The sequence below is a fragment of the Salmo salar genome, chromosome 01 (genome assembly GCF_965601325.2).
Source record: "Salmo salar chromosome 01, fSalSal1, whole genome shotgun sequence".
In the NCBI taxonomy this organism is placed as follows: Eukaryota; Metazoa; Chordata; class Actinopteri; order Salmoniformes; family Salmonidae; genus Salmo; species Salmo salar.
In genome coordinates this window covers 43,096,474-43,122,937 of record NC_138291.1, presented here as the reverse complement: position 1 = coordinate 43,122,937, position 26,464 = coordinate 43,096,474, and the positions used below count along the sequence as shown (strand labels likewise).

Here is a 26,464-nt window from a genome sequence, read left to right as displayed (position 1 = left end):
ACAAACCCCAGGTGTCAATGAAAAGGTCCCCTACCATCATGCTGGACCGGGCCAAGCAACGCCTCTCCATGGTCAACTTCGCCAGTGTGTTCACCAACTTCATGAGCGCTGACCATAAGCTGCAGAAGAGGATCGTGGAACTGTCCCGGGACGGGAGCTCCTACTTCGGGAACCTGGTGAAGGATTACAGGTAGGGATCAGTTCAACACAAGTTTTTTTAGAATCGCTTAGTTGATGGCCTGATTAGGGCCAAACATATTTTCATTCAAAGCAGAATCTTGTTCATTACAACTCATATCTCTGTCCAGCCATGGAAAATGTCACTTAAATTGGCATAAAAAAAAAAAATATATCACTTCAGAAACCCTCAATCGACTAATTAAGGAATCTATTCCAGGGTGTATATTCTGGAGACCATGGGGAAGCACAGCTGCAGCACTGAGCTGCTGCAGGAGATCAGGCAGATGATGACCCAGCTGAAGAGTTACCTCATCCAGAGCACTGAGCTGCAGAACCTACTGGAGCCCAACGTCTACACAGAGGACAAACTAGGTACCTGCTTACTTACATAATTCTCCTCGATATACTCGACATTCATCTGTCAATACCCAGCGTTAAAAATCTCCATTCTTACACGGTCAAAGTTCCACTTGCTCCTTACTTTAATTGTCCTGTTTGACACTGAATATGGTGGTGGGCATGTTCATTTGAAGATTTTGGGCAAAAATGTTCCCGTTATGTTACCATTATTCCCTGTCAAACAGGAGGCAGTTGTCATTAACAGTCTTCTCTTTGTGCGTGGTCATTTAGACTTTGTAGTGGCACCTATCAAATTACAACAGGGACAGAAGACATAGTTGTTAGTCAGGGTTGTCACCGTTGACATTTGATGGCTTAACTGGGTTGCTAGTATACAAGAGGTCCCCTTTGATATACAACTTATTTTGCCTCCAGCGTGAAATGCTGAATGTCAGGTTTTCTTACACAGTGTACATACAGAATACAATATATATTAAAGGGAGGATAATATTCATACTGAATTAATAACCATTTGGATAGATCTTTCCCCATAAAGAACTACAGTATAACTGCAGGCAAAATGACAATAGTTGGCAGAAACACTTTAATTAATGGGCTTCCATATTTGCATAGAGAGTATAATAACCAGCCAGCATTGAGTAGCCACATTTTAGTTTCCCCCTTTACTCTTTGCACTGCACAGAAGACTAACTGTGGCCGCAACATGCTCTCTCCCCAATGATTTCTAGCCAGTGTTTTTTGTCTTGTTCCTCTCCAGAGGTGATTATGGAAGCTGCTCTGTGTAAGGCTGTGCTGAAGCCTCTGCGGGAGGCTGTCTACTCCGGCCTGAAGGACATCCACTCCAGGGGGGGCGGTCTGAAGAGACTGAGGGAGAACCAGAGTGTGGTCCTGGGCACCACCACCACAGATCTGGGGGTCACCACCAGCGTTCCAGAGATCCCTGTCATGGAGAAGGTAGACAGGGCTGCATCTGAAATTGCACATGATTCTCTATGCAGTGCATTGTTTTGACCCCTTGATCACTTTCTATGGCTCCTGACTTTTTGTCTTGTGTGTTTTTGTCCGATGTGGATTTCCCCTCGGGGATTTATAAAGTACATACCTATACTGGGCATCATAAGTATTCACCCCCTTGGATTTCTTCACATTTTATTGTGTTACAAAGTGGGATTAAAATTGATTTAATTGTGATCTATACAAAATACTCTGTAAAGTCAAAGTGGAAGATGAATTATGAATTAAAACTAAAACACGAATATACCTTGATTAGATACGTATTCACCCCTGAGTCAATACATGTTAGAATCACCTTTGGCAGTGATTACAGCTGTAAGTCTTCTTGGGTAAGTGTCTAAGAGCTTTGCACACCTGGATTGTGCAATATTTGCCCATTATTCTTAAACAAAAAAATTCAAGCTCTGTCAAGGTGTTGGGGATCATGGCTAGAATTGGAATAGTTCTCTTAATTTCAGTATATGTGATAAGTATAGTGTAGAGAATCATTGTACCATCTAAACCGCTGTGAAATATATTTTCCATAACCAAAAATATTGTATTTTCAGATGTTTGAAGCTGGTGTACAAAAGACCCCGCAAAAATGAAACTTAAGAAAGGGAAGCATAAAAATAGCACACATAGAACAGATCTACTACTTCTTAGACTTGCTTTCAATCAGAATGACATATATATTACACACATTTCGATGTGAATTTGGTCAGGTAGCTCAAAAAGCTACATATTGCAGCTAAAAATCTATTTCAATCCCACTTTGTAACATAAAATGTGCAAAAATCCAAGGGGATGAAATCTATCTATCTATCTATCTATCTATCTATCTATCTATCTATCTATCTATCTATCTATCTATCTATCTATCTATCTATCTATCTATCTATCTATCTATCTATCTATCTATCTATCTATCTATCTATCTATCTATCTATCTATCTAAGATCCAGCTGAAGCTGATGACCCTCCACCTTGAGTACTCTCCTCAGAAGAAGATTGATCTGCTCCTCAAAACCTGCAAGATCATCTATGAGTCCATGTCTATAGGCTGCCCAGGTGAGGCACTGTCTTTGTTGCCGGGTAGATTTTGGTGGTTAAATTATAATGATCTTTGTCATGTTTGCTAGTAAAGCATGGAAATCAAGGCTAGTATAAGAGTGCAGAATGAAGTTGATGATGAGTGATCATTACTGCCTGACGACACCAACGTCTACAAATACCTGACTGTCACGTGAACTGATTGGGATGGCGGTTGACTTGACAACAGGAAAATCCTATGGTGTAGATGACTTCCTGCCAGTGCTGATGTACGTCCTGGCCAGGAGCAACATGGCCTTCCTGCTACTGGATGTAGAGTACATGATGGAGCTGATGGACCCTGCACTGCAGCTAGGAGAAGGTAGGGAGAAACGAAATGCCATACACACGCACACATAGGTGCAGACAAGATCACACACACACAGACCACACGCAAGCACACATGCGGACACACACATACTAACTGCTGTACCCAAACACACAGATAGTACCACTGTTAATAGTGACTATATTTTGTGTGTGTGTCACCAGGCTCCTACTACCTGACGACCACGTATGGAGCCTTGGAGCACATAAAGAACTATGACACGCAGGCGGTGACACAGCAGCTCAGTCTGGAGATCCAGGACTCTATCCACCGCTGGGAGAAGAGACGCACCCTGAACAAGGCCCGAGTGTCACGCTCATCTGTACAGGTCAGTTTGGACCACCATATGAATACAATACAATATGTCACTGCAGTATTGGGATATTGGATAATTATGACTATATAACTATTCTTTGAAATTGTAATTGTCACTATGACATTTTTGTTCCTATGATATCTGATGTCCTCCCGCTTTTTGCTCTGGTCCCATTACAGGACTTCATCAATGTGTCGTTCCTGGAGGCGGGGTCTAACACTAAGACCCTGAGGGTTCTCCCCACCACCACGGCCCAGGACCTGTGTGCCCAGTGTGCTGACAAGTTCGAGGTGCTGGAGCCAGAGTTCTACAGGTACAATCTCCTGCCGTTGTGCCCTTGAGCAAGGCATTTAACCCCTAAAAACGACTCCATCTCCATCCAGGCATGCTGCTCTGTGGCTGACACTGTGCCTGTCAATACTGTATGTGTATGCTTTTGGGATGGTTGATGTAGGCAAAAGACACACTTCTCTTTCTCACAAAATGGACAATAAAGTATCGATTCTATTTTATTCTATTCCACAGCCTGAGTGTGCTAGTTGAGGGCCACTACCAGCCCCTGGCCCCGGAGGAGTTCCCCCTCACCATCAAGTCTAGTTTCCACCACAGTGAGCCCCGCAAGGAGTACCACTTTGTCTACCGGCCTGGAAGGACAGAGTCGGAAGGGCAGGAGGCAGAGAGTGAGGAGCCAGCGCCCACAGCGGAGACAGAGCCTGACGAGGAGAAGAGTCTGATCGAGATATGATATTAAGGTGTGTGTGATGCATGCATGCATGGCCTAGACGAAGCTCAAATGATTGAGGAGCTGCCCAAGGGAATGCAATGGCATCCTCCTCAACCAGAACAGACATTTTAAACGAGACATGGATTTTTTCTTTAGTGGAGCAAAATGGACTCCAAGATGGACATGATCGTTCTGCCAAACCATACAATCTTCAATACAATACAATCTTCAGGTTTGAGAACATGTGGAGACTTTGTGAAAGAAGAGAACCTTCACCTCACCTAGGACCTCAGGTCTAAATTTCACTCAAGTTTACTTTCGCTTCTGTATGACTTCTACGCTGACTCATCTTGCTCAGTGAGTCTCTGCAAGGTTGACCAAAGCTGCAACGATAAAGGGATATTGTCCTCCTCTAGTTTGAAAGGGTACAATGGCATGGATAATTAAAAGAGAAAGGATCAGGACAAGGAGACTCGGTTTCCATCCCAAATGGCACCCTATTCCCTATGTAGTGCACTACTTTTGACCAGGGACCACAGGGCACTATATAGGGAATAGGGTCTAATTTGGGCCGCCTACCATGTATCCTGTCTGGTCGGTGTTCATTTTCATATTTAACAGACTTTACGCGTCTTCAACAGTTCAGACAGACAATGAGCTGTTCAATGGTTTTGCTAATTGAATTTTGCATGACAATATCCTTGCCAATATTATCTGAATGGGTTTATATGCCCAAGAAAGACTGCTACTCTCTGTATATCCATATTTGCTCTGCTGGATTGGTATACTCTTACTGCTGTGCTGTGGATAGGTTTCATCAATGTCCTGAAAGAACCTTTGATGTCTCATTCTAGAAGGTATCTGTTATAATACCATACATTAAGGTGAAACGCAATTCCCTTATTAAGTCTGCCAGGCGCTCATGGTTTACGTTGGTTAATGGTGCTAAGCCATATTATACTGTAATTAATTAAACTGTCACCGTGACTTTATATAGCATGTGTCTTTTATTGTTTTTCACATTTGATAAGTGAATTGTGTCGTTTTTCATAGGCGAACTGTTTTATGTGGACGTATCAGGAGAAGAAATGCTGGATATACATTTTCTTATCCTTTCAGAAATTCCAATGTGGTATCAATAGAATTGATCCACACACTGAATAACAAAATCCCTAATTTACCCATGTAGAATTCGGTGGAAAATGATGTCATATTGGGTTGCTTTCAAAAAAATCGGAATGAAGTGAAATATTGACTTACAAAAGGAGACAGGACAAGGATATACCAGGTTATTTGTGTTGGTGAGTGCATGTGTGATGTCTTTCTGTCTGTGACGTTTTGGGGGTACAAAGAAATGAGGGGGTGTGTTGTCTGTATGTCAGATGGAGAGAGGGAGAGATAAAGAGATGGAGAGATGGAGGAGATGGAGAGGTGGAGCGATGAGGAGAGAGGGAGAGGGAGAGTACGCTAGATGACGTCTAAGAGGTTATCAGTTTGCACACGTAACAGAGTCCTTAATTGAAGCAATAACAAAGAGGCACCCCGCCTCTGTTTTGCTAACAAGCTGAGGGATGGGACTGGAGAAATGTAACCACTCTCAAAATTCATAGACAGAGCTATGGATGCGAGGACTGACCATCCATGATGTCATAAGTATAGTTGTAACCATGTTTTGAGGCTACACAGTGTTTGTTTACATTTACAGTGTTTATAACCGATGGAGTAAAACAAGCTTCTATTTAGGGTTCTGATGGGGTTTGACAATAGATCTAAGCTCATGAAGCATTTATACGTCATATTCTTCAAGAATCAATGGGTATTATATCATTGATTTTAAAGTCCAAAAATGGATGTAGCAACTAAGGATTTTAGCTTTAAGAACTTACCGAAAGCTCACTCCACAGCTAGCTTGAAATGTCGCCAATGGAACTATCAAATTAAAACTTTTTTTATAGCTTAATTGGTTGGTACGAGCAGAGGCAGGGACAGTGGAGGAAGCTGTACTGTCAGCAGCACACTGACGTAATTTCAATTGGTTGAATCCCTATTTGCATAAAGTGTACAAGGCAATGCAATATGTTGGATCCTCTATGCAATGCAATACAGAGATTTAGAGACGACATGGTTTCAGAATCATCGAATTGGTATTATGCAATGCCACTCTGTAATCTTCTCGAAGTGTCTTTATGTTGTTCTCCATTTGGAAATGTATATTTGAATTTGATTGGATGAAGCTAACAACAGTAAGAAGACAGCACAGAGAAGCTTACAGTGAATAGATCATGGGCGATAAAAAGAGGAAGAAAAAGAGAGACAAATGAGGTTGAGGTTAAGGCTATGGAGGCGTCATAAGAGTGTGTGTTGAAACGAGGTGAGTCAAACACATCTCACTTCCTTATCCTTCTTCTTTCCCTTTTCCTCTTCTCTCTTTTTCAGGACTACATTTTTCGTGCCAGGCCCTTAGTTACTTCTGTAACAATGACACTATCTTAGCCCTGCTCTGCTTGACACAATGACATTGTAAGGACATTTTAGAATAGTGTGACCCCAGCATGTCCTTGTAAGGTGGCCTCTCGTTTACTACTTACACCTCATCACGTTGCTTCTCTTGGCCTCCCTCGCTCTCCCTATATCTCGCAATCTTACACATTCCACATCTCTTTCTGTCAAGATCTCCCCCTTGCTCGCCCACACTTTTTTAGTTCTGCCCACACATTTTCTATAAGATTGAGGACAGGGATTTGTGATGGCCACTCCAATACCTTGACTTTGTTGTCCTTAAGCCATTTTGCCACAACTTTGGAAGTATGCCTGGGATCATTGTCCATTTGGAAGACCCATTTGCGACCAAGCTTTAACTTCCTGAATGATGTCTTGAGATGTTGCTTCAATATATCCACATACATTTCCTACCTCATGATGCCATCTATTTTGTGACGTGCACCAGTCCCTCCTGCAGCAAGCACCCCCACAACATGATGCTGCCACTCCCATGCTTCACGGTTGGGATGGTGTTCTTCGGCTTGCAAGCCTCCCCCTTTTTCCTCCAAACATAACGATGGTCATTATGGCCAAACAGTTCAATTTTTTTTTTCATCAGACCAGAGGATATTTCTCCAAAAAGTACAATCTTTGTCCCCATGTGCAGTTGCAAACCGTAGTCTGGCTTTTTTATGGCGGTTTTGGAGCAGTGGCTTCTTCCTTGCTCAGCAGTCTTTCAGGTTATGTCGATATAGGACTAGTTTTACTATGGATATAGATACTTTTGTACCCGTTTCCTCCAGCATCTTCACAAGGTCCTTTCCTGTTCTGGGATTGATTTGCACTTTTGGCACCAAAATACGTTCATCTCTAAGAGACAGAGCGGTATGACGGCTGTGTGGTCCCATGGTGTTTATACATGTGTACTATTGTTTGTACAGATGAACGTGGTACCTTCAGGCGTTTGGAAATTTCTCCTAAGGATGAACCAGACTTGTGGAGGTCTACAATTTTTTTCAGAGGTCTTGGCTGATTTCTTTTGATTTTCCCATGATGTCAAGCAAAGAGGCACTGGGTTTGAAAGAAAGCCTTGAAATACATCCACAGGTACACCTCCAATTGACTCAAATTATGTTAATTAGCCTATCAGAAGCTTCAAAAGCCATGACATCATTTTCTGGAATTTTCCAAGCTGTTTAAAGGCACAGTCAACATAGTGTATGTAAACTTCTGACCCACAGGAATTGTGATACAGTGAATTATAAGTGAAACCATCTGTCTGTAAACAATTGTTGGGAAAATTACTTGTGTCATGCACAAAGTAGATGTCCTAACTGACTTGCCAAAACTATAGTTTGTTAACAAGAAATTTGTTGGTTTTGTGGTTGAAATTTGTGGTTGAAAAACGAGTTTTAATGACTCCAACCTAAGTGTATGTAAACTTCCGACTTCAACTGTAAATATACAAAACATTTAAATAATATACTTCAAATACGAGATGTATTTTTCGAGTATATAATATTTTACACTTCAACACACTTTTTAAAAGTTAAAAGTGTACTTTATATTAATTGTTTTTTTCAGTCTTTTAGAAACATGTACTTGTCTAGTTAAATAGAATAAAATATTAAAATACTATATGTTCACTATCATTAAACTTAAACACACTCATTAAAACTGTTCTTCAATTTCAATCGCTTTATTTGTAATTTAGTATTCATTCAAAATACACTTGGAGTTGGACGAAGCATTGTTTTTTTTCATGAAACTCAGCTTTGCAGTGATCATGTAAACTATAAGTGTACAGTGCCTTGCAAAAGTATTCATACCCCTTGTATTTCTTCAAATTTTATTGTGTTAAAAAGTGGGAATAAATTGATTTAATTGTCATTTGTTGTCAACAATGAACACAACATACTCTGAACACAAAATACTCTGTAATGTCAAAGGGCAGAGCCCCACCTGTTTTCAGACCCACATTTTTAGCAAAGAATTTCAAACAACATTTTTTTTTTTTTTTGGGGGGTTGCTGCCTGTTTTGCATGTTATTTTGGCATTAATACGTGTCACATATCAGTTTGCAAACAATGTAAAAAAAAAGATATATCATTGAGTTAATAAAGCCGCATATAAACATGGTCTCTTTTTTTGTTTCTTGCCCCTGTATATTCACTAAATCTCTGAGACTTGAACCATCTGCCTCAAGTGTCTGCATCTGGGTTTCATCCTGAGTCATGATAGGAATGTTACCATGAGTCCATTGGTGATTGTAAAACAGACTTCAATGGCTGTGATGGGAGAAAACCGAGGAGTGACAGTAACATTATATATATTTTATATTTTGGTTATTTAATTTCTATCAATTAAAAAAAAAAAGTACAAATCTTCCACTTTGACATTATTTTGTGTAGATTGTTGACAAAAAATTACAATTAAATACATTTTAATCCCAATCCCAATAAATCCAAGAGGTATGAATACTAAAGTATACTTTCAAAAAATAATATTTAACTTAAATGTCCACAAAATATATTTAAAGTATACTTTCATGCATGTGCACAAACATGTGCATATTCCCAGCATCCTTTTCTGCAGTATTCAAATGTTTTGGTCATTTTCAAACTGAATAATGTTGTACTTTTAATTACACATTGTGTCAGGAATCCCGCTTCCTGAGTCTGTTTCTGCCTGAGATGACTGTTTTTGTTTGAGTGTTGCGTTAGGTTCCTGAACGCACCTGTCTGGTTGCCAGGCAACGAGGTTAGGCGGGAAATCTATTTATTACCCGCACCTGCATCTCATCAACCTTCTGCACACCTGGTCCTGATCATCACCTCTTCTTAAACCCTGAGCTGACATCCATTCCCTGCTGGATCGTTAGCAACGAACAGTATGTTGTGCCAGCGTCTCAGCCTCATGTTTCCTGAGCTAGTTTTGTTGTTTTGTGCTTGTTACTGGTTACTCACTCCCGTTTACTCTGTCTACAGTCATTCTCCCGGAACATTCAACTCCCTTGCCTGGCCGTCGGTGGATACAGTGACTTCATTGGATCAACCCATTTACTCTCAACTCACCTCCGCTGCCGCTCCGTCTCCTGGATCACTCAAATTACACATCAAGACTACCAATAAATACTCACCTTCATTTTACTCACCTTGTCCTGGTCTGCTTCTGGGTTCTGTCGTAGCAAATCTTGACACATTGCACATTATACATTACCGTAATGTGAACAACTAAAGTGTTAGATGCAAATTGTGCACAGTTCTCAAAAGCGTTACTTGTAAATTGCTGCTCCAGCCACAACTGCTTTGTAAAGAACATGTTAACATTGGCTCAGAAGATGTCTTGGTCAATCAAGGTAACGTTTACATGGCTAATTAAAATAGCTAATGTGGTTCATGAGTAAAAGTATACTTGTAAAAGTATACTTGAAAAACATTTATAAATAAGTACACTTTTTTATAAAGAAAATACAGGAATTCTAACTCGAATACCATTTTAGTATATTTCTAATTATGAGAACCATACACCAAATGTATTTAAGGTGTATTCAAAGTCCATTTGTTTTGCTCTTTATCTAATATAATAAGAATATACTTGGGTACAAAAAGTGTCCCACTATAGATCATTTTAAATGTATTTAATATACTTAAAAGCTAATAAAATACAAATAAAATTGACATTAAATGTATTTAAATTGTTCCAATTTAGATAATTTGTAATACACTTAATATATGTTAATTAAGTATGAGTTAAGCAAATGAAAAAAAGTTCCCCGCTTGTGTATCTCTGTCTCTCTCCCTCTGTGTTTTTCTTTTCCCATCTCGCCTACTTCCCCTCTTTGTCTTTCTTTCCACCTCTCCTTCCTTCCGCTCTGTCCATAATGAGCGTCAGGTAAGGAGGTGTATATATACTTCTGACAAACAGCTCCTTCCATGCTGCCCATTATTTTTAAATGACTACCTAATGAAGTTCCACCTGGGTAACGAGACCAGGTGTATGAAAATGCATTTTGATCGTCTCACAAAGAGGAGCACGTCCAGTTCTTTGGCCATCAATCAGACCGGTTCTGCTTCTATGACTAAGGTGTTAATTGATGTTGAAATATAGGTATGGGTATAAGTGTAGGTGTTGAAACGGTACATTTTGAATGAGGCTTTTTCTGGACATATTTATTAATTTGATTGGCCAATATATAGCTAAAGAAACCATTTACAAAGTGAAGTGTAAATGGTACGTCATAGTTGTCGCATACAGAAGACCGCATTTTTTGTGTGCATGTTTTCTGTTGTGTGTATGTGTTTGTTTGCTGAGCGTGATGTGTCGTATTTGACATGTGTCTAAAGGGACTCTTCAATTTTAACGAGACCAATGCATTGCTTCTCCCTGCTTCCCCGTATTCCAAGGTGTGCGTAGGCAGTAGACAGAATTAATGCTACAAACACCACTCAAGTATTCTGTATTCTGGGTTCCCTTTGAGTCAAGCCCTTAGCCCCTATGTTGTCCACCTGATATTCCACCACGGGGAATGAGGACTTCCGGGGTTATGGACTCAACATGTGTGCTGCTATTAGATTAAAACACTTTTTACATTTCCCAAGACATCATTATGTTCTGTAGGGTACAAGCTAGGCTTCCTCTCTCTCTCTCTCTCTCTCTCTCTCTCTCTCTTCCTCTGATTCCTCCTGTCTCTATATTAAGAATCGTACCAAACAGGCCATCCATCCAGCGGTGTTGTTTATGATGTTTCAGGTCTGTTTTAAAGGAGACAATGAGATGTGGCCTTTCATCTCATACCATCTACCATCCCTACCCTCCCTACATCATCCCTACCCCCTGTCAGAAGCAGGGGTATATAAGCATACCCCTGGGCACACACACTCACACTTGAGAGTACTTAATCTCTCCACCATACACACACACACACACACACACACACAGTAAGAGCGGTTCACCTGTGGTACATTACCTGAGTCTGAGCTGGAGCCCAGGGGCAGGAGACTCAGGTCACCACTGGAGGAACTTCCAAACATTCTTCAACACACTGTATGACAGAAGAGCTAACCAGCCTGAAGTCAGAAAAAAGCTGAAGACTTAGGTTCCTGACCACAACGTACTGGAGACAAGGCGCTGCTCATCAACAAAAGTAAGTGAAACATTTATGACATTCTTGGGACATCCTTTAATTGAATTCATTTATGAAATATGTTAATTTCAGAATTTGTAAAGCTCAGAAATGTATAATATGTTTTTTACAATAAGGTGAGTTCTAGACCTTTCTGAAACTATGCAACATGACCAGTTATTGTTTATGGCCATCTAATGAAAAATTATTACATTCGGGTATGTCAATTTAGGCGGAAATCTACATTTTGCCCTGTCATTCAAGTTAATGTTCGTTTTTTTTGCTTTTATTAAAAAAATCTATGTATATTTATTGTATTCTAGTTAATATGATGAATTTAATCTGCTCCCTGGTGTCTTTGGGATTGCTTATGTTTTAAGACGGAAGAAAAGCAACAAAGAAAAGTCACACAAAAACAACAGCAGAAGAAATAGAGAAGGCCTAGTAGAAATACTATTGGCAGCAATTTAGCACTTATTTCTTAGCATAGCAAATCAAATAAAATCCAATTGTATTGGTCACGTACACATGCTTAGCAGATGTTAATGCGAGTGTAGCGAGATGCTTGTGCTTCTAGTTCCGACAATGTAGCAATATCTAACAAGTAATGTAACAATTCCACAACAACTACCCACAAATCTAAGTAAAGGGATGGAATAAGAATTTGTACATATAAATATATGGATGGGCAATGACCGACCGGCATAGACGAGATGCAATAGATGGTATAAAACACAGTACATCTGGGATGAGTAGGTAACACGTGTATTTATTCACAGTTCATGTGGATTTCTGAATTGTGTGACGTGAGTGTTGACTCATTATGCGGCACCAGTACGTTAATGAGGGTTCTCTAGAATTCTGTGAGAATTCCATTGTTTTATAATTCAGTGAGAATATGTAGTATACTGATAGTGTATCTGCATTATATATTTTTTCCTTGATTGCTAGACAGTTGAGATTTGAGAAGGTACTGAGTATATAGCTAGTAAAGTAGGAGCTTAAAGTGTGTGAGCTTCTTATTTTTTCCACTGAATATAAATGTGAAAGTTATTTCAGAGTGAGTGACTATGAATGTACTGTTTGGTAAAATTAGAAAAAACTAATATGTGCTATTCTGATTGGTGGGTTGTGTTGCCGGTCAGGCCAGTCGTGTGGGTTTAAGGATGGTTGGTTTGGCTCCTCCCCCTGCCTCACGCTCCGCCCTCCTGCTGTTCACCCTTATGGCCATGACCCTGGTGACCTCCAGCTACCCTCAGCCACGCCTCCGACCCATACAGAGGTATGACCTGATATACTGGATATAATGACGAAACGCTTGTGTCCCCTATCCTCTGTCCTCTCCATGTCTCCTTTCCCAAATGTCAGAGGGAAGCGTGGAGAGGATTTGAGGACAGAACTCGTTTCGTTCTGACATTTTGAAAAGGAGGCGAGGTGAGGACCGTGGAAACAGGACCAATTTTGACATTCGCCTGGGCAGCTTTCTCCCCCTTCTCCCCAAAAGTGTGCACTCCTTCATCCGAATCTACCGTTTTGCTGATGTATTTTGAGACTGAGACACAATGTTACGGAGATCAATCTTTCTATGGTAGTGAGCACTATTATTCTTATATGGTAGTTCTATCCATAGAAATGTTTTTATTGTTCCTAATGAGATCTATTGTTCTATCATCCTGTTCTACTCTTTGCTTCCAGAGGCTCCTCTCCAAGTGATCCAGGAGACTCCAACAAGAGGGAGGAGTGGGAGGTGCTCTACCCTTCCATCTCGCTCCGTGATTGGAGCATGCAGATGATGTCAGCCCCATACTTTGGTGAGGCCAAGAGCAAAGCAGAGCTCCTGGGGGAGCAGTGGCTCCCAGTGGTGGGCCAGTGGCAGATGGACGAGGATATGGCCAAGGGCTGGCTGGGCGACTGGGCTCCGCAGGGCTCCAACAATGAGGAGAAGAGGAACATCGTGGTGGCGGATGATGCAGCGTTCAGAGAGAAGAGTAAGCTGCTCACAGCTATGGAGAGACAGAAGTGGCTTAACTCCTACATGCAGAAACTGTTGGTCGTCAATTCCCAGTAATAAGATGACTGCTAAGCCTACATATAAATAACGGAACGTGGTTTAAAGAAAATGTTAATAACATACCCTGATTAAAAAAAATAATAATAACCTACTAATTACAATTTGAAAACAATTACTCAGAATTTAAAAGTCAATAAAGATTTTTATCAGACCTTTTGTGTGACGTTTCATGAAGAATTAACTCTGAATATAAAGCGTCATTTGACACATGATTTACATACCTATGCTTATATGATTGCTTTGATCCAGTTGAGTTATTGATTGACGTAATAAATGCATTGAGATACTCCCACTAAGATGGCGCCGTTGGGAGGTGCTGTTGTACAGCTGAGGGTCTGCCATAGGACTCTTTATACATTGTTAATATTAATGCGTGTGAAATAAAGCAAATAAGTGATAATGTCTTGTATTAATATGGTTGTTTTTCCTCTATGTTCAAATGTTCTAGTTGATTTTTGTCAAACAGTCATTTTCAAATTTTTTAGCTTACACTCCAAACTGATGCCCTCTGGTGGAAGGTATCATGTACAGCAGAGTTAGGGTAAATTGAAAGCAATTGTAATTTCAGTTTACTTCGGGAATATTGCCTTTAAAAAGCGTATTGCCGACAGCGCTCTACAAAGCGCCTCAAATTTAATCTCGGCCTGAATTTAAATGGATTTCACCCCAAACCTGATAAACAGTATAGCGATGGCATCATTCACACCGACGGAGAGAAAGAGACAGACTTCAAACGAGAGGTAGTCAAATCTGCAGGGTGATAAAGGAAGGTGGTGGTGTGTATGTGTACATGTGTACATGTGTGTGTGTGTGTGTGTCTTAGGGGGCACAGACCCTTAGCCAAGACCTTGGACTGCAGATGACGATCAATTCCCCCAACACCCTGAGTTATGATGTGTTTAAAATTGAATATTTTAATAAACTTATGGCTGAGAAAATAAATGGGGCCACAGCTAAATACACCAGCCTGACCCCATTACTTACGGCGAGTGGGCCATTAATTTGATGATGTGACAGACCTGTGATTTATTAGTTAATCTTTCTCTTTTTTCTCTCTCTCTCTCTCTCTCTCTCTCTCTGTCTGTCTGTCTGTCTGTCTGTCTGTCTGTCTGTCTGTCTGTCTGTCTCTGTCTTTCTCTCTATCTGTCTCTCTCTATCCCCCTCTTTCTCCCTCTCTCTCTAAATATCTGTCCCTTGGCTGGGCATTGTCTCTCTCTCTTCTTCCTATCTCTCTCTCATCCTCTCTCTCTCAGCTGGCCTCTTTCTCTTTCTCTCACTCCCCCCGCTTTCTCTCAGCTGGCCTCTCTCTTTCTTCCTCTCTCTCTTTCTCTACCGCTTTCTCTCTCACCCCATAATGTTTATAATCATGTTTTACATGTGCTCCTGACAATAGAGGCAGACTTGTGGCTTGGGTAAGCTATAATGAGCAGAGAGATATCCTTCAACGATGATGAGCCATGTATGTCTATGTGTGTACATGTGTATGTGGGTTTGTTTGTACACTATATACTCAAAAGTATGTGGACACCCTTTCAAATTTGTGGATTCGGCTATTTCAGCCACATCCATTGCTGACAGGTGTATAAAATCGAGCACACCGCCATGCAATCTCCATAAACAAACATTGGCAGTAGAATGGCCTAACTGAAGAGCTCAGTTACTTCAACGTGGCACCGTCATAGCATGCCACCTTTCCAACAAGTCAGTTCGTCAAATTTCTGCCCTGCTAGAGCTGCCCCGGTCAACTGAAAGTGCTGTTATTGTGAGTGGAAAAGTCTAGGAGCAACAACAGCTCAGCCACAAAGTAGTAGGCCACACAAGCTCACAGAACAGGACCACCGAGTGCTGAAGCGCATAGCATGTAAAAATTGTCTGTCCTCGGTTGCAACACTCACTACTGAGTTCCAAACTACCTCTGGAAGCAACATCAGCACAATAATTGTTTGTCGGGAGCTTCATGAAATGGGTTTCTATGGCCAAGCAGCCACACACAAGCCTAAGATCACCATGTGCAATGCCAAACATTGGCCGTCATTGGACTGGAGCAGTGGAAACGCATTCTCTGGAGTGATGAATCACGCTTCACCATCTAGCAGTCCGACGGTCTAATCTGGATTTGGCATATGCCAGGAGAACGCTACCTGCCCCAATGCATAGTGCCAACTGTAATGTTTGGTGGAGGAGGAAAAATGGTCTGGGGCTGTTTTTCATGGTTCGGGCTAGGCCCCTTAATTTCAGTGAAGGGAAATCTTAATTCTACAGCATACAATGACATTCTAGAATATTCTGCGCTTCCAACTTTGAAGCAACAGTTTGGGGAAGGCCCTTTCCTGTTTCAGCATGACAATGCTCCCGTGCACAAAGGGAGGTCCATACAGAAATGGTTTGTCAACATTGGTGTGGAAGAATTTGCCTGGCCTGCACAGAGCCTTGACCTCAACCCTATCGAACACCTTTGGAATGAATTGGAACGTCGACTGCGAGCCAAGCCAAATCGCTCAACATCAGTGCCCGACCTCACTAATGCTCTTGTGGCTGAATGGAAGCAAATCTCCGCAGCAATATTCCAACATCTAGTGGAAAGCCTTGCCAGAAGAGTGGAGGCTGTTATAGCAGCAAAGTGGGGACCAACTCCATATTAATGCCCATGATTTTGGAATGAGATGTTTGACGAGCAGGTGTCCACATACTTCTGGTCATGTAGTGTATGTGTGTGTGAGTGTGTGCGCATGTGTGTACGTTTATGTGTGTGCGGGGCTTTCACTTTAAAACATCACACTCGGACCTCCTGTATTGCCTCCTTATTGTCAAGGGGGAAGTAGCCACAGTATCAGAATCAGCTAGTGACCTAGAGACGCGGCCTGTGCTCTGCTGTGATGTGATGGATGAGCAGACACAGGCTCACAGAGACTATTATTTATCACCGGATCCAGCGGCACTACCTGGCAGACCCACCCAATCAGCAGACGCTAAATTGCTTTCTGCATCCCACTGATTCTCCTCAACTGATATGCTGCTTCTCTATCATACTCTATCGTTTCTTCTATGTCCTCTCTTATTGCAGTCATTTGTTCTCGCTCTACTGTATAGCGAGCGCTGGTTGTCCATTTCATACTCCTGGGCCACAGCAACCAAAGAGTCATTTACTGTACTAAGTATGAGTTGAGAATCTTATTGGGTATGGTACTGTATAGCCTGGGTCCTATAGCCTACACAGATGATGCAGTGAACAGTACGGGAGCCAGTGGGTAAATGCATGTGTCTATACTATAGAAGTAAATACCACAGGCAGGGGTAGAGTGATATTAGTGGTCCCCATAAAATTCAAATTTAGAGCTAGTCAGTCATGCATACTGGTAATATTACGTGTTGCTATGTTGTCATCCATCACAGATAGCAGATGCACAGTAATTCCCGGGCCAAGCCACTGGAAATATTCTGTTTTCCTTGATCAGAATGACAAGTAAACACTGCGTGTACTGTATCTCTCAACTAAACACATATTTGGTATTGTGAGCGTTGTTTGTGAGCCAGGCCTTTCATGTTTTATGCAACAGATTATGCATGTTTCCTGCGAAAGAGAGAGCATATGAATATTATAGGAGATCGTTTTTCATGGTAGTCTTTTAGGTATGGTTTATATGATGCGTGTATCACACACAAACAAAACACACGCCGTGCACGCCAACACACACACCCACCCACACATAGTACACACAAGTATACCGCTAAATAGACACACAGACTCAGACACATTGAGAAACTATAGGTCCTGTGAACCTTCTTTATTCTTCCATCGACAGATATTGCTGAGCTCAGTGAAACAGACAGGTCTGCAAATCACCTGTTATTACAGTCTCTGAGTCACGAGGAGTTAATATAGTCAGGGCCCATATTCACAAAGTATCTCAGAGTCGGAGTTCTGATCTAGGATCAGGTTCCGCCTCTTATTAATTATGATTTATAAGGCAAAACTTTCTCCTAGGTCAGTACTCCTACTCTGAGACGCTTGACACATACAGGCCCTGGTGTCTGACACTAACGTCTTGTGACTTCTAAGGCTGTCCTAATATGGACACTGTACATATGGTCTGGTCTCATTCTTCAAAATCCACACAGTACCAGGGACATCCTCTTCTGAGAGGATTACACCTCCATCCCTCCACCCCTTTCCATCCTCCCACACACACACACACTACCCATCTCCCAACCATTTTCCTCCCACTCTCACCTTCCCTCCATCTCTCTCTTGCTTTCTCCTCCAACCCCACATACCTTCCCTCTGCCTCTTTGTTTCACTCGATCCATTCTTGCTCTGCAATTCTCTTGCAGAGGATAGGAATCCTCAAATGAATGCCACTTCAATGACAGTGGCTATATATATATATATATATATATATATATATATATATATATATATATATATAGATATCTTTAAAATCACAACGAGAATTACAGCAGTACACCATCACGTAAAAACATTGCCTTGGAAATACAAAAACACCAAAGAGTCAAAAAATACAGAGTTTACAGCAGACCTGGTTTCAAATACTACTTCAATTTAAAAATACACTTTTAGGTTTTGCTCTAGTCTGCCTGGAGTGCCAGGTGGGTGTGGTTTTCACTCTTGCTACTATTCCATTCGTTCCATTGTGTCAGGCAAGCTCAATCAAGTCCAGATAAAGTAGTTGACGTTGTTTCAAATAGTATTTGAACCCAGGTATGGTTAACAGGTAGACTATGAGCTCATATCTGCTGAGCTGGGTTGGGTTTTGTCTCTGTCTCTGTGTCCGTCTGTCTGTTAGTCCACCATTGAGAAGTATAGAAACACACATAATAGAATAGAAAATCACATCAGTCTTCATCAGAATGATCTCATCAGTTCATCTGGGAGGCTGGCTGGCAAGGCGCTGGGCCGTTTTCCTGAGCTGGAGTGGTCTCAGTGAAACGTGTCGTTTCTTTCTGCCACTCCATAGGACCGGAACAGTCTTGGTTGAGGTCATACTGATCTAGCTGAGCTCTGAGAAGTCTAGTCCAGTCTAGCTGAGCTCTGAGAAGTCTAGTCCAGTCTAGCTGAGCTCTGAGAAGTCTAGTCCAGTCTAGCTGAGCTCAGGGTCAGACACTTACCACCCTTTTCACACTACTGAGCCAAGCTAAGCCAAGCTGTACTGCGATGGTAGTTGCTGAACCCGTGCTGGTAAGCACAATGCAAAAGGTAAATATCAGAGCCGTCACAACATGGATCCGGTCGACATTATAGTGTGAAAAGGATTTAAGTATCTATGGGCGAGGGTCATGTGTCTATGACCTCGGTCGGTGATGGTTTGTCAGAGAGGCTAGTGGTGGCATTGGGCAGGGTCTGGTTGTGCCCGTGGCTGTGACCCACAGAGTTCCCTTGATGCAGCTCCAGGGCTATACCTGCCATGCTAGGGTCCTGTGGGGGGAACTCCTTCACCTGCCTCTTATACTCCAGGAACGTACAGGCTTTTGTGGCTATAGCCACCACATTCTTCCCTATAAAGATGGTAGACACCCTACTATCCTGGAACAGCACCATGTTAACCCCGCGGATCAAGATCGTGACTATGTTTATAGTAACTAGACTAAGAACAGGGTACAGCATCATCTTCTGGGGAGAGACGTGCTCCCCCTGGACACTGATCTCAGAGAGGGAGACGCAGGGCAGGGTTAGGAGGAGGATGTAGCAGTAGAAGAACATCAGTCCCTCGGCCCAGATGGGCAGGCCCGTCCGCTGGGGCTCCCACAGGTTGGCCTGGATGTCCAGAACATCCAGCAGGTCCAGGGCCACCCAGAACAGCTTCCCCCGCATGTCCTCCTTTTTCCTGAAGGTCCTCACGTATTCCATGCTGTCCAGAGCCACCAGGACCAAGTATAGCCCCGGGACGCATACGGAGAGGAGTAAGGTTAGAGCCTTCCGGGCCACCGTCTCCAGGCTTTTCCTGTCCGCCTTGTAGTTCTATAAGATATAAGATATACTTTATTGTCACACATTGAAACGTGTATTTTTCAATATCTCTGTGAGTATCCCTCCTGACAAGACACACATACACCAGGGTTAGCCGCAGTGCAGCGTCTCTGGAGCAGCTTAGGGGTTAAATATCCTACTCCAGGGAGCAATGGAAGGAGATGGCACTGTATATGGGATACTGATGCCAGCAACCCTCCGGTTCCCGGCCCGCTCCCCACCAGATTTTCCATAGTCGGTGCTAGGATTCAAACCGGCAACCCTCTGGTTTCTGCCCTACCTGTCTAACATCTAGGTTACCTACCTGGAAGACGAAGTAGAGCTTGATCTCCAGGACGAAGATGTAGAGGAACCAGAGTATCATGGCGTAGCCGCGTTTGGCGGTCTTCACCTCAGCCCCGACCCACACTGCCACGTAGCGCAGCACGATGAGGAAACAGATGTCTCCCACCAGCACGATGATGCACACTCCGATCTACAAATAAATACCATACTTTATTTACGTAATGTGCATTTAAAATTGTAACAGTTGTTACAGTTAAACAATACATTAAAGGAAATAAAAAATAAACAATTGGGAGACAAGGAAAGAGATGTCAAACCACAAAGGATATCAAAACAGTAAAATCACTAGGTAAAAAACTATGTTTTTTAAGTGTAATTCAAAGCTACAGTCTGCGATTGGTGCATCTACTGTTGAACTTATTAGTGATGTATAGCTGAGCATTCCCCTGCTCAGACACTGCAGGCATCATCCCAACCTAGTCAAACACATATTTTACTGAAACCCGTGCCACCTGTGCCACAATGTAATAGCAGTCGCACAATATAATACGAATTGTAGGACATATAGCATCCTACGTCTTATACGTTTAGTATGATATATTACGTTTGACTGCTTTAGTATGATATGCTACGTTCAACTGCTTTAGAATGATATGCTATGTTCAACTGCACAAGTATGATATGCCATGTTCGACTGCTTTAGTTTGATATGCTACGTTCGACTGCTTTAGTATGATATGCCATGTTCGACTGCTTTAGTTTGATATGCTACGTTCGACTGCTTTAGTATGATATGCCATGTTCGACTGCTTTAGTATGATATGCTACGTTCGACTGTGTCACACCCTGATCTGTTTGTCTTTGTGCTTGTCTCTACCCCCCTCCACGTGTCGCCCATCTTCCTCATCATCCCCTGTGTATTTATACCTGTTTTCTCTGTTTGTCTGTTGCCAGTTCGTCTTGTCAAGTCAACCAGCGTGTTTTTCCGTGCTATTGCTTTTTCCATATCTCTGTTTTTCTAGTCCTCCCGGTTCTGACCTTTGCCTGACCTGACACTGAGCCTTACCTGCCTGACCATTCAGCCTGCCCTGACCTCAAGCCTGCCTTTCCACTCTGTACCTCCTGGACTCTGACCTGGTTTATGATCTTTTGCCTGTCTATGACCTGTCTCTTGCCTGCCTCTTGTTTATAATACATTTTAGAGACTCGAACCATCTGCCTCCCATGTCTGCATCTGGGCCTCGCCCTGTATCGTTATCGACTGTTTAGTATGATATGCTACATTCAACTGCTTTAGTATGACATATTACATTCTGATTCTTTTAGTATGATATATTATGTTTGACTGCTTTAGTATGATTTATTACGATTGCCTGCTTTAGTATGATATGCTATGTTAGGTTATGGGTTAAAGTTAGGGTTAAGGTTAGGATTAGAGTTCGGGGAAGCGTTACCTAACATACTAAGTAGTTGCAAAGTAGCTAAAAAGTAGTAATTAATTGCAAAGTTGCTAATGTTGTCTGTGATGAGATTCAAACATGCAACCTTTGTGTTGCTAGACTTTTGCATTATACATCTACTCAACCACCCGATCAACAACCCTCCTTTTGTTTTTGCCTTAAGTAACCTACTGTCATACCAAACGTAACAAATCATCTTAATTTGAGTGTTCAGGATTTACATAGGCCAATGTAATGCAACCCAACGTAAAGTAACATATCATACTAAATGGAGTGGCACGGATTTAGTAAATATAACATGTTTTGCTCTGAGACCAGGCTGATCAACCAAACATGTTATATTTACTAAATCCGTGCCACTCCATTTACTATGATATGTTACTTTACGTGCTACGTCATCGGGCCTCTGGCAGTCTCTATGGGGGTGCCACAGGGTTCAATTCTTGGGCCAACTCTTTTCTCTGTGTACATCAATGATGTCGCTCTTGCTGCTGGTGAGTCTCTGATCCACCTCTACGCAGACAACACCATTCTGTATACTTCTGGCACTTCTTTGGACACTGTGTTAACAACCCTCCAGACGAGCTTCAATGCCATACAACTCTCCTTCTGTGGCCTCCAACTGCTCTTAAATACAAGTAAAACTAAATGCATGCTCTTCAACCGATCGCTGCCTGCACCAGCCCGCCCGACTAGCATCACTACTCTGGATGGTTCTGACTTAGAATATGTGGACAACTACAAATACCTAGGTGTCTGGTTAGACTGTAAACTCTCCTTCCAGACTCACATCAAACATTTCCAATCCAAAGTTAAATCTAGAATTGGCTTCCTATTTCGCAACAAAGCATCCTTCACTCATGCTGCCAAAACATACCCTCGTAAAACTGACCATCCTGCCGATCCTCGACTTTGGCGATGTCATTTACAAAATAGCCTCCAATACCCTACTCAATAAACTGGATGCAGTCTATCACAGTGCCATCCGTTTTGTCACCAAAGCCCCATATACTACCCACCACTGCGACCTGGACGCTGTCGTTGGCTGGCCCACTGGCTGGCCCACAAACCCACTGGCTCCAGGTCATCGGCAAGACCCTGCTAGGAAACGTCCCCCCTTATATCAGCTCACTGGTCACCATAGCAGCACGCACCTGTAGCACGCGCTCCAGCAGGTATATCTCTCTGGTCACCCCCAAAGCCAATTCCTCCTTTGGCCGTCTCTCCTTCCAGTTCTCTGCTGCCAAAGATTGGAACGAGCTACAAAAATCTCTGAAACTGGAAACACTTATCTCCCTCACTAGCTTTAAGCACCAGCTGTCAGAGCAGCTCACAGATCACTGCACCTGTACATAGCCCATCTATAATTTAGCCCAAACAACTACCTCTTCCCCTACTGTATTTATTTATTTATTTAGCTCCTTTGCACCCCATTATTTCTATTTCTACTTTGCACTTTCTTCCACTACAAATCTACCATTCCAGTGTTTTACTTGCTATATTGTATTTACTTTGCCACCATGGCCTTTTTTTGTCTTTACCTCCCTTATCTCACCTCATTTGCTCACATTGTATATAGACTTATTTTTCTACTGTATTATTGACTGTATGTTTGTTTTACTCCATGTGTAACTCTGTGTTGTTGTATGTGTCGAACTGCTTTGCTTTATCTTGGCCAGGTCGCAATTGTAAATGAGAACTTGTTCTCAACTTGCCTACCTGGTTAAATAAAGGTGAAATAAAAAATAAATAAAAAAATCGACTGACACATTGCTATAACATATGATGTGTTTAGCTTATAAGTAAAATACTGGACCTATCCAGGCGTCATAAGATCTGGCAAGCGTCAGCAAAGCCTGGGCAGAGGAACGCGCCCATTAGTTGTGTTCCCCTGCTCAGGCGAGGCAACCAACAACCAATGGGCTAATTCCTGCCAGTTCACACTGGGTTCATAGCCGAAAGAAGTGTCCCAGCTGTTCCAAAAAATCATGCAGCAATTCTGCTCAAAGAACAACATAATGGTTGGAGGGAAAGAGATGCCTAGCGGTGTTATGCTAATTGTTGCCATCTATATGGGAGGTGTGAATTGTAGACAATTACCACGCGCTATGTGCTCAGATAGCTACAGCTAATGGCTTCTATTAGCCCAAACATAGAAAACCATGTTTCAAAGTTGATACATGTGCATCCAGGTATATACTTATGTGGGTGAGTCAACTTATTTGATTGACATTATTTGAAATGATTTAATATTACTAATAAAGTCTGCTCCATCTGAAGTAGAAATCGAAAATAAACTTTATTACTTGAAACAAAAAACTGAATCATTTTGAGGCTACAGGAAATATGTTGACTTCTATGTTAAACAACTGCAGTCACGGCTGCTTTGGTTGTCAACAGCCGCGTAGCTATTGTAGTACTTTAACTGTAGAAAAACAGGAATCTCTAAAGTTGTCCCAGGTGAGTCACGCATGCAAGGGAGGGGCAACTTCGACTGCGCAATAAAGCATCTGACCCAACAGCTTTAAAAAGGATAAGAACTAAATGGCCTCTTACCTTCCTGGGCCCCTGGTTCTGCTCTACCAGATAGGCGTCCATGAAGGCCATGCTGGTCATGATCACCATGGTGGTCAGGCACACGTGGCGTTTGTCTGGCTGCGGCAACACCATGGTGGGCAATGGGGGTTGTAGTTCTGCTGAACTGAACTTCCTGTTGTCGTCCTACAAAAAAAGTGATGTTGTTCTACTGCATTTGTAGTCCTATTGCACTTGTGGTACAATGGACCTGTTGTAGTCCTATTACACTTTTTTGTAATCCTATTATGCTTGTAGTCCTAGTGCTCTTGTAGTTATATTGCACTTGTAGTCCAACTGCACTTGTAGTCCTACTTTACAGTTTTCTTATTGAGTTATTTTAGGGGCAAATGTCAAGTGTACCTCATCAATCCCTATTAGGGTGACAAATAGCCTACGTTCCAATTTTTTTTCATATTATTGGGAAAATGCACTCCCACTCCTTAGCATGACGCAATGGGTCCCCCATCGATGCGTTTGAGAAAGACAACACTCTTAGGACCAGGAGGGCAATGGAACGAATCCAGGTTAGGAGAATTGCATTGATATATTATGGTCTGTTTAAGCCATACAGACTGGTGCATCCACTCTCTCAGCGCAGTTCCATTGAGTCTGATGTGCTACTGCTGTCAGCTACTGCCGTGATCAAGGCCTCACAACACATCTCTGAGGCTCCATAACTCTGGAATCCTCTCAATAATATAGCAGTTGGGATTTATTGCTCCATAGGAAAATGACAAAACCATATATCTTCAGTTGCAGACTTTGTAGTGGCCGAGTCCTCATAGAAGGACCACGTCATTGGTGGCAACTGATCATGTGAGTCAGCATCTTTTAGCAGCATGGACTAGCATAGTACAACAACAACAATAGTACATTTCCTGAAGACAATGTGAGTGCTTGCTTCAATTTTCCAAAGGTATCAGGGAAAGGTCTTCTAAAGTGGATCTACCAATGAGGAGAGAATGGAGTTCCACCCACTGTTGATGAGACGGACCTCTGAGAGTGATGTGTAGTTCCTGTGATACGCCAGTCTGTGGAGTCTGGGGAAGAGAGAAGAGAAAAAGGGGTTAGCTTAGCACAAACTGTGTTGTAGCCAATTATGTATATAAACCCTGGATTGCTGATGCTATGTATTGGCAGGGCTGGTGCCAGAACTAATCAGTTGGATGGGCATTTTAATTTTTTCACAGAACTTCCTTGGTGTGAGTTTCAAGTTTGGGGAAGTTTACAAATTATTCTACATTTCTACCGATCTGTGTGCCAGTTATGATTTTCAAATTAAAATTTTTGTGGAACAGTTTAATTTCAATAATAACATTTTTGTTTCTCAATATCATTGTCATGTGGTTAATCATAAAAATCTGAATTAAAATGATAAAAATCTCAAAGTTAAAATTCAACAAACGCGAGAGCCTCAGTCTCTGCTATATGGACACATTGACACACCAGGGAAAAATGTACAGGTATTTTATGATGTTTTCACTGGATATATGGGTTATATGGGAGGTTTGTTGATTATGGAGGCCGGGAGAGTGTTGGAAAGATTTTTAAAATACTGTGAGGAACTATTATCATTCGCAATAGATAAAAAAAAAAATGGAATTAATTGACTTCCTGTGTGAGGTGAATTAAAAAGAACTGAGAGCTCAGCTTATTTGTGGTGGACGTGGTGAGTTAAGACATTTAGAAATCAGACATCCCCAAATAGGCACTTTCCTACATTTGTGCGCAGCAGGCCATGTACTTCTATATATGCTCAGGGCCGTGCGCTCCCAAACCCATCCTCATCGGTCACATGGAGCACTCCAAACAAAAGACAATGAAATAATGTACAAAACTCGCTAAATAATAAAACTTGTTTCTCTGCAAACATTGTTTCCACTCCAAAAATAAGAACGGTAAATGACTGTAATTAATACATGCATTAACAGAAATTAATGTAACCAAATGACCGGGATTAACGGTACATCTACTAGGCCTACTGGTGACATATGTAATGAGGAATTGATCCAAAATCAACACTCAAAAGGCAAACAATTCACAAAATGAAACAATGAACATGGAAGAATTGGTGGGAGACAGCTGAGCGCTTTCTGGAGAGCTGAGTGCACGCATTCTGGAGAGAGTCGTGCTATATCCTAGCCACCCTTCTTCTTGTCTCAACATTTAAAATCATATTCAAGACACGTTATCTGCACACATATGTTAGATGCTTTTCACTGACAGCTGCAAGTCAATTATCAGCTAGGCCTTTACCTATTGGGAAGCCCGCGTGGCAATAGGCCTAGCTGATTATTGATCTCTGGCTTCATGCTTGTGATTTGAAACAATCCACAGTCATTTTTTTTAAGAAGCGTTCCTCTGTGGCTAAGTCATGTTCTCTGGTGAAGTATTTTGAATGATTTTATTTAGACATGAGTAATTCTATAATTTTGGCAAAACATCAATTTACTTTAGGGGAAGCCAGCATCCGAACAGTGCCCTGT

At 41.9% G+C, this 26,464-nt stretch overlaps 3 protein-coding genes across 4 annotated transcripts in view; 2 read left to right on the top strand and 1 right to left on the bottom strand.

Moving 5' to 3' along the window:
• Nucleotides 1–8,613, top strand: part of LOC106602592 (ras and Rab interactor 3) — a 46,714-nt gene extending 38,101 nt beyond the window's left edge. For both annotated transcript variants that reach the window (XM_082974575.1, XM_014195317.3), the window contains exons 7-14: nt 12–190; nt 398–552; nt 1,298–1,494; nt 2,493–2,604; nt 2,816–2,947; nt 3,118–3,281; nt 3,449–3,582; nt 3,795–8,613. In XM_082974575.1, the coding sequence (XP_082830701.1) occupies nt 12–190; nt 398–552; nt 1,298–1,494; nt 2,493–2,604; nt 2,816–2,947; nt 3,118–3,281; nt 3,449–3,582; nt 3,795–4,014 (1,293 nt within the window). In that variant the 3' untranslated portion in view covers nt 4,015–8,613. The remainder of the gene's footprint in view (nt 1–11; nt 191–397; nt 553–1,297; nt 1,495–2,492; nt 2,605–2,815; nt 2,948–3,117; nt 3,282–3,448; nt 3,583–3,794) is intronic.
• A 2,573-nt stretch (nt 8,614–11,186) lies between these two features.
• Nucleotides 11,187–14,070, top strand: LOC123726744 (tuberoinfundibular peptide of 39 residues-like). Its single transcript, XM_082957191.1, has 4 exons — nt 11,187–11,620; nt 12,745–12,881; nt 13,080–13,102; nt 13,321–14,070. Exons 2-4 carry the CDS (start codon nt 12,766–12,768, stop codon nt 13,665–13,667), a joined length of 486 nt encoding a protein of 161 aa, XP_082813317.1. The 5' UTR covers nt 11,187–11,620; nt 12,745–12,765; the 3' UTR covers nt 13,668–14,070.
• A 4,061-nt stretch (nt 14,071–18,131) lies between these two features.
• On the bottom strand, nt 18,132–25,013 carry LOC106602575 (transmembrane protein 121). Its single transcript, XM_014195288.3, has 3 exons — nt 23,958–25,013; nt 19,961–20,131; nt 18,132–19,647 (listed from the first exon to the last, which is right to left on the bottom strand). The coding sequence occupies exons 1-3, from the start codon at nt 24,069–24,071 to the stop codon at nt 18,964–18,966; spliced, it is 969 nt and encodes a 322-aa protein (XP_014050763.1). The 5' UTR covers nt 24,072–25,013; the 3' UTR covers nt 18,132–18,963.
• Nucleotides 25,014–26,464: the final 1,451 nt, after the last annotated feature.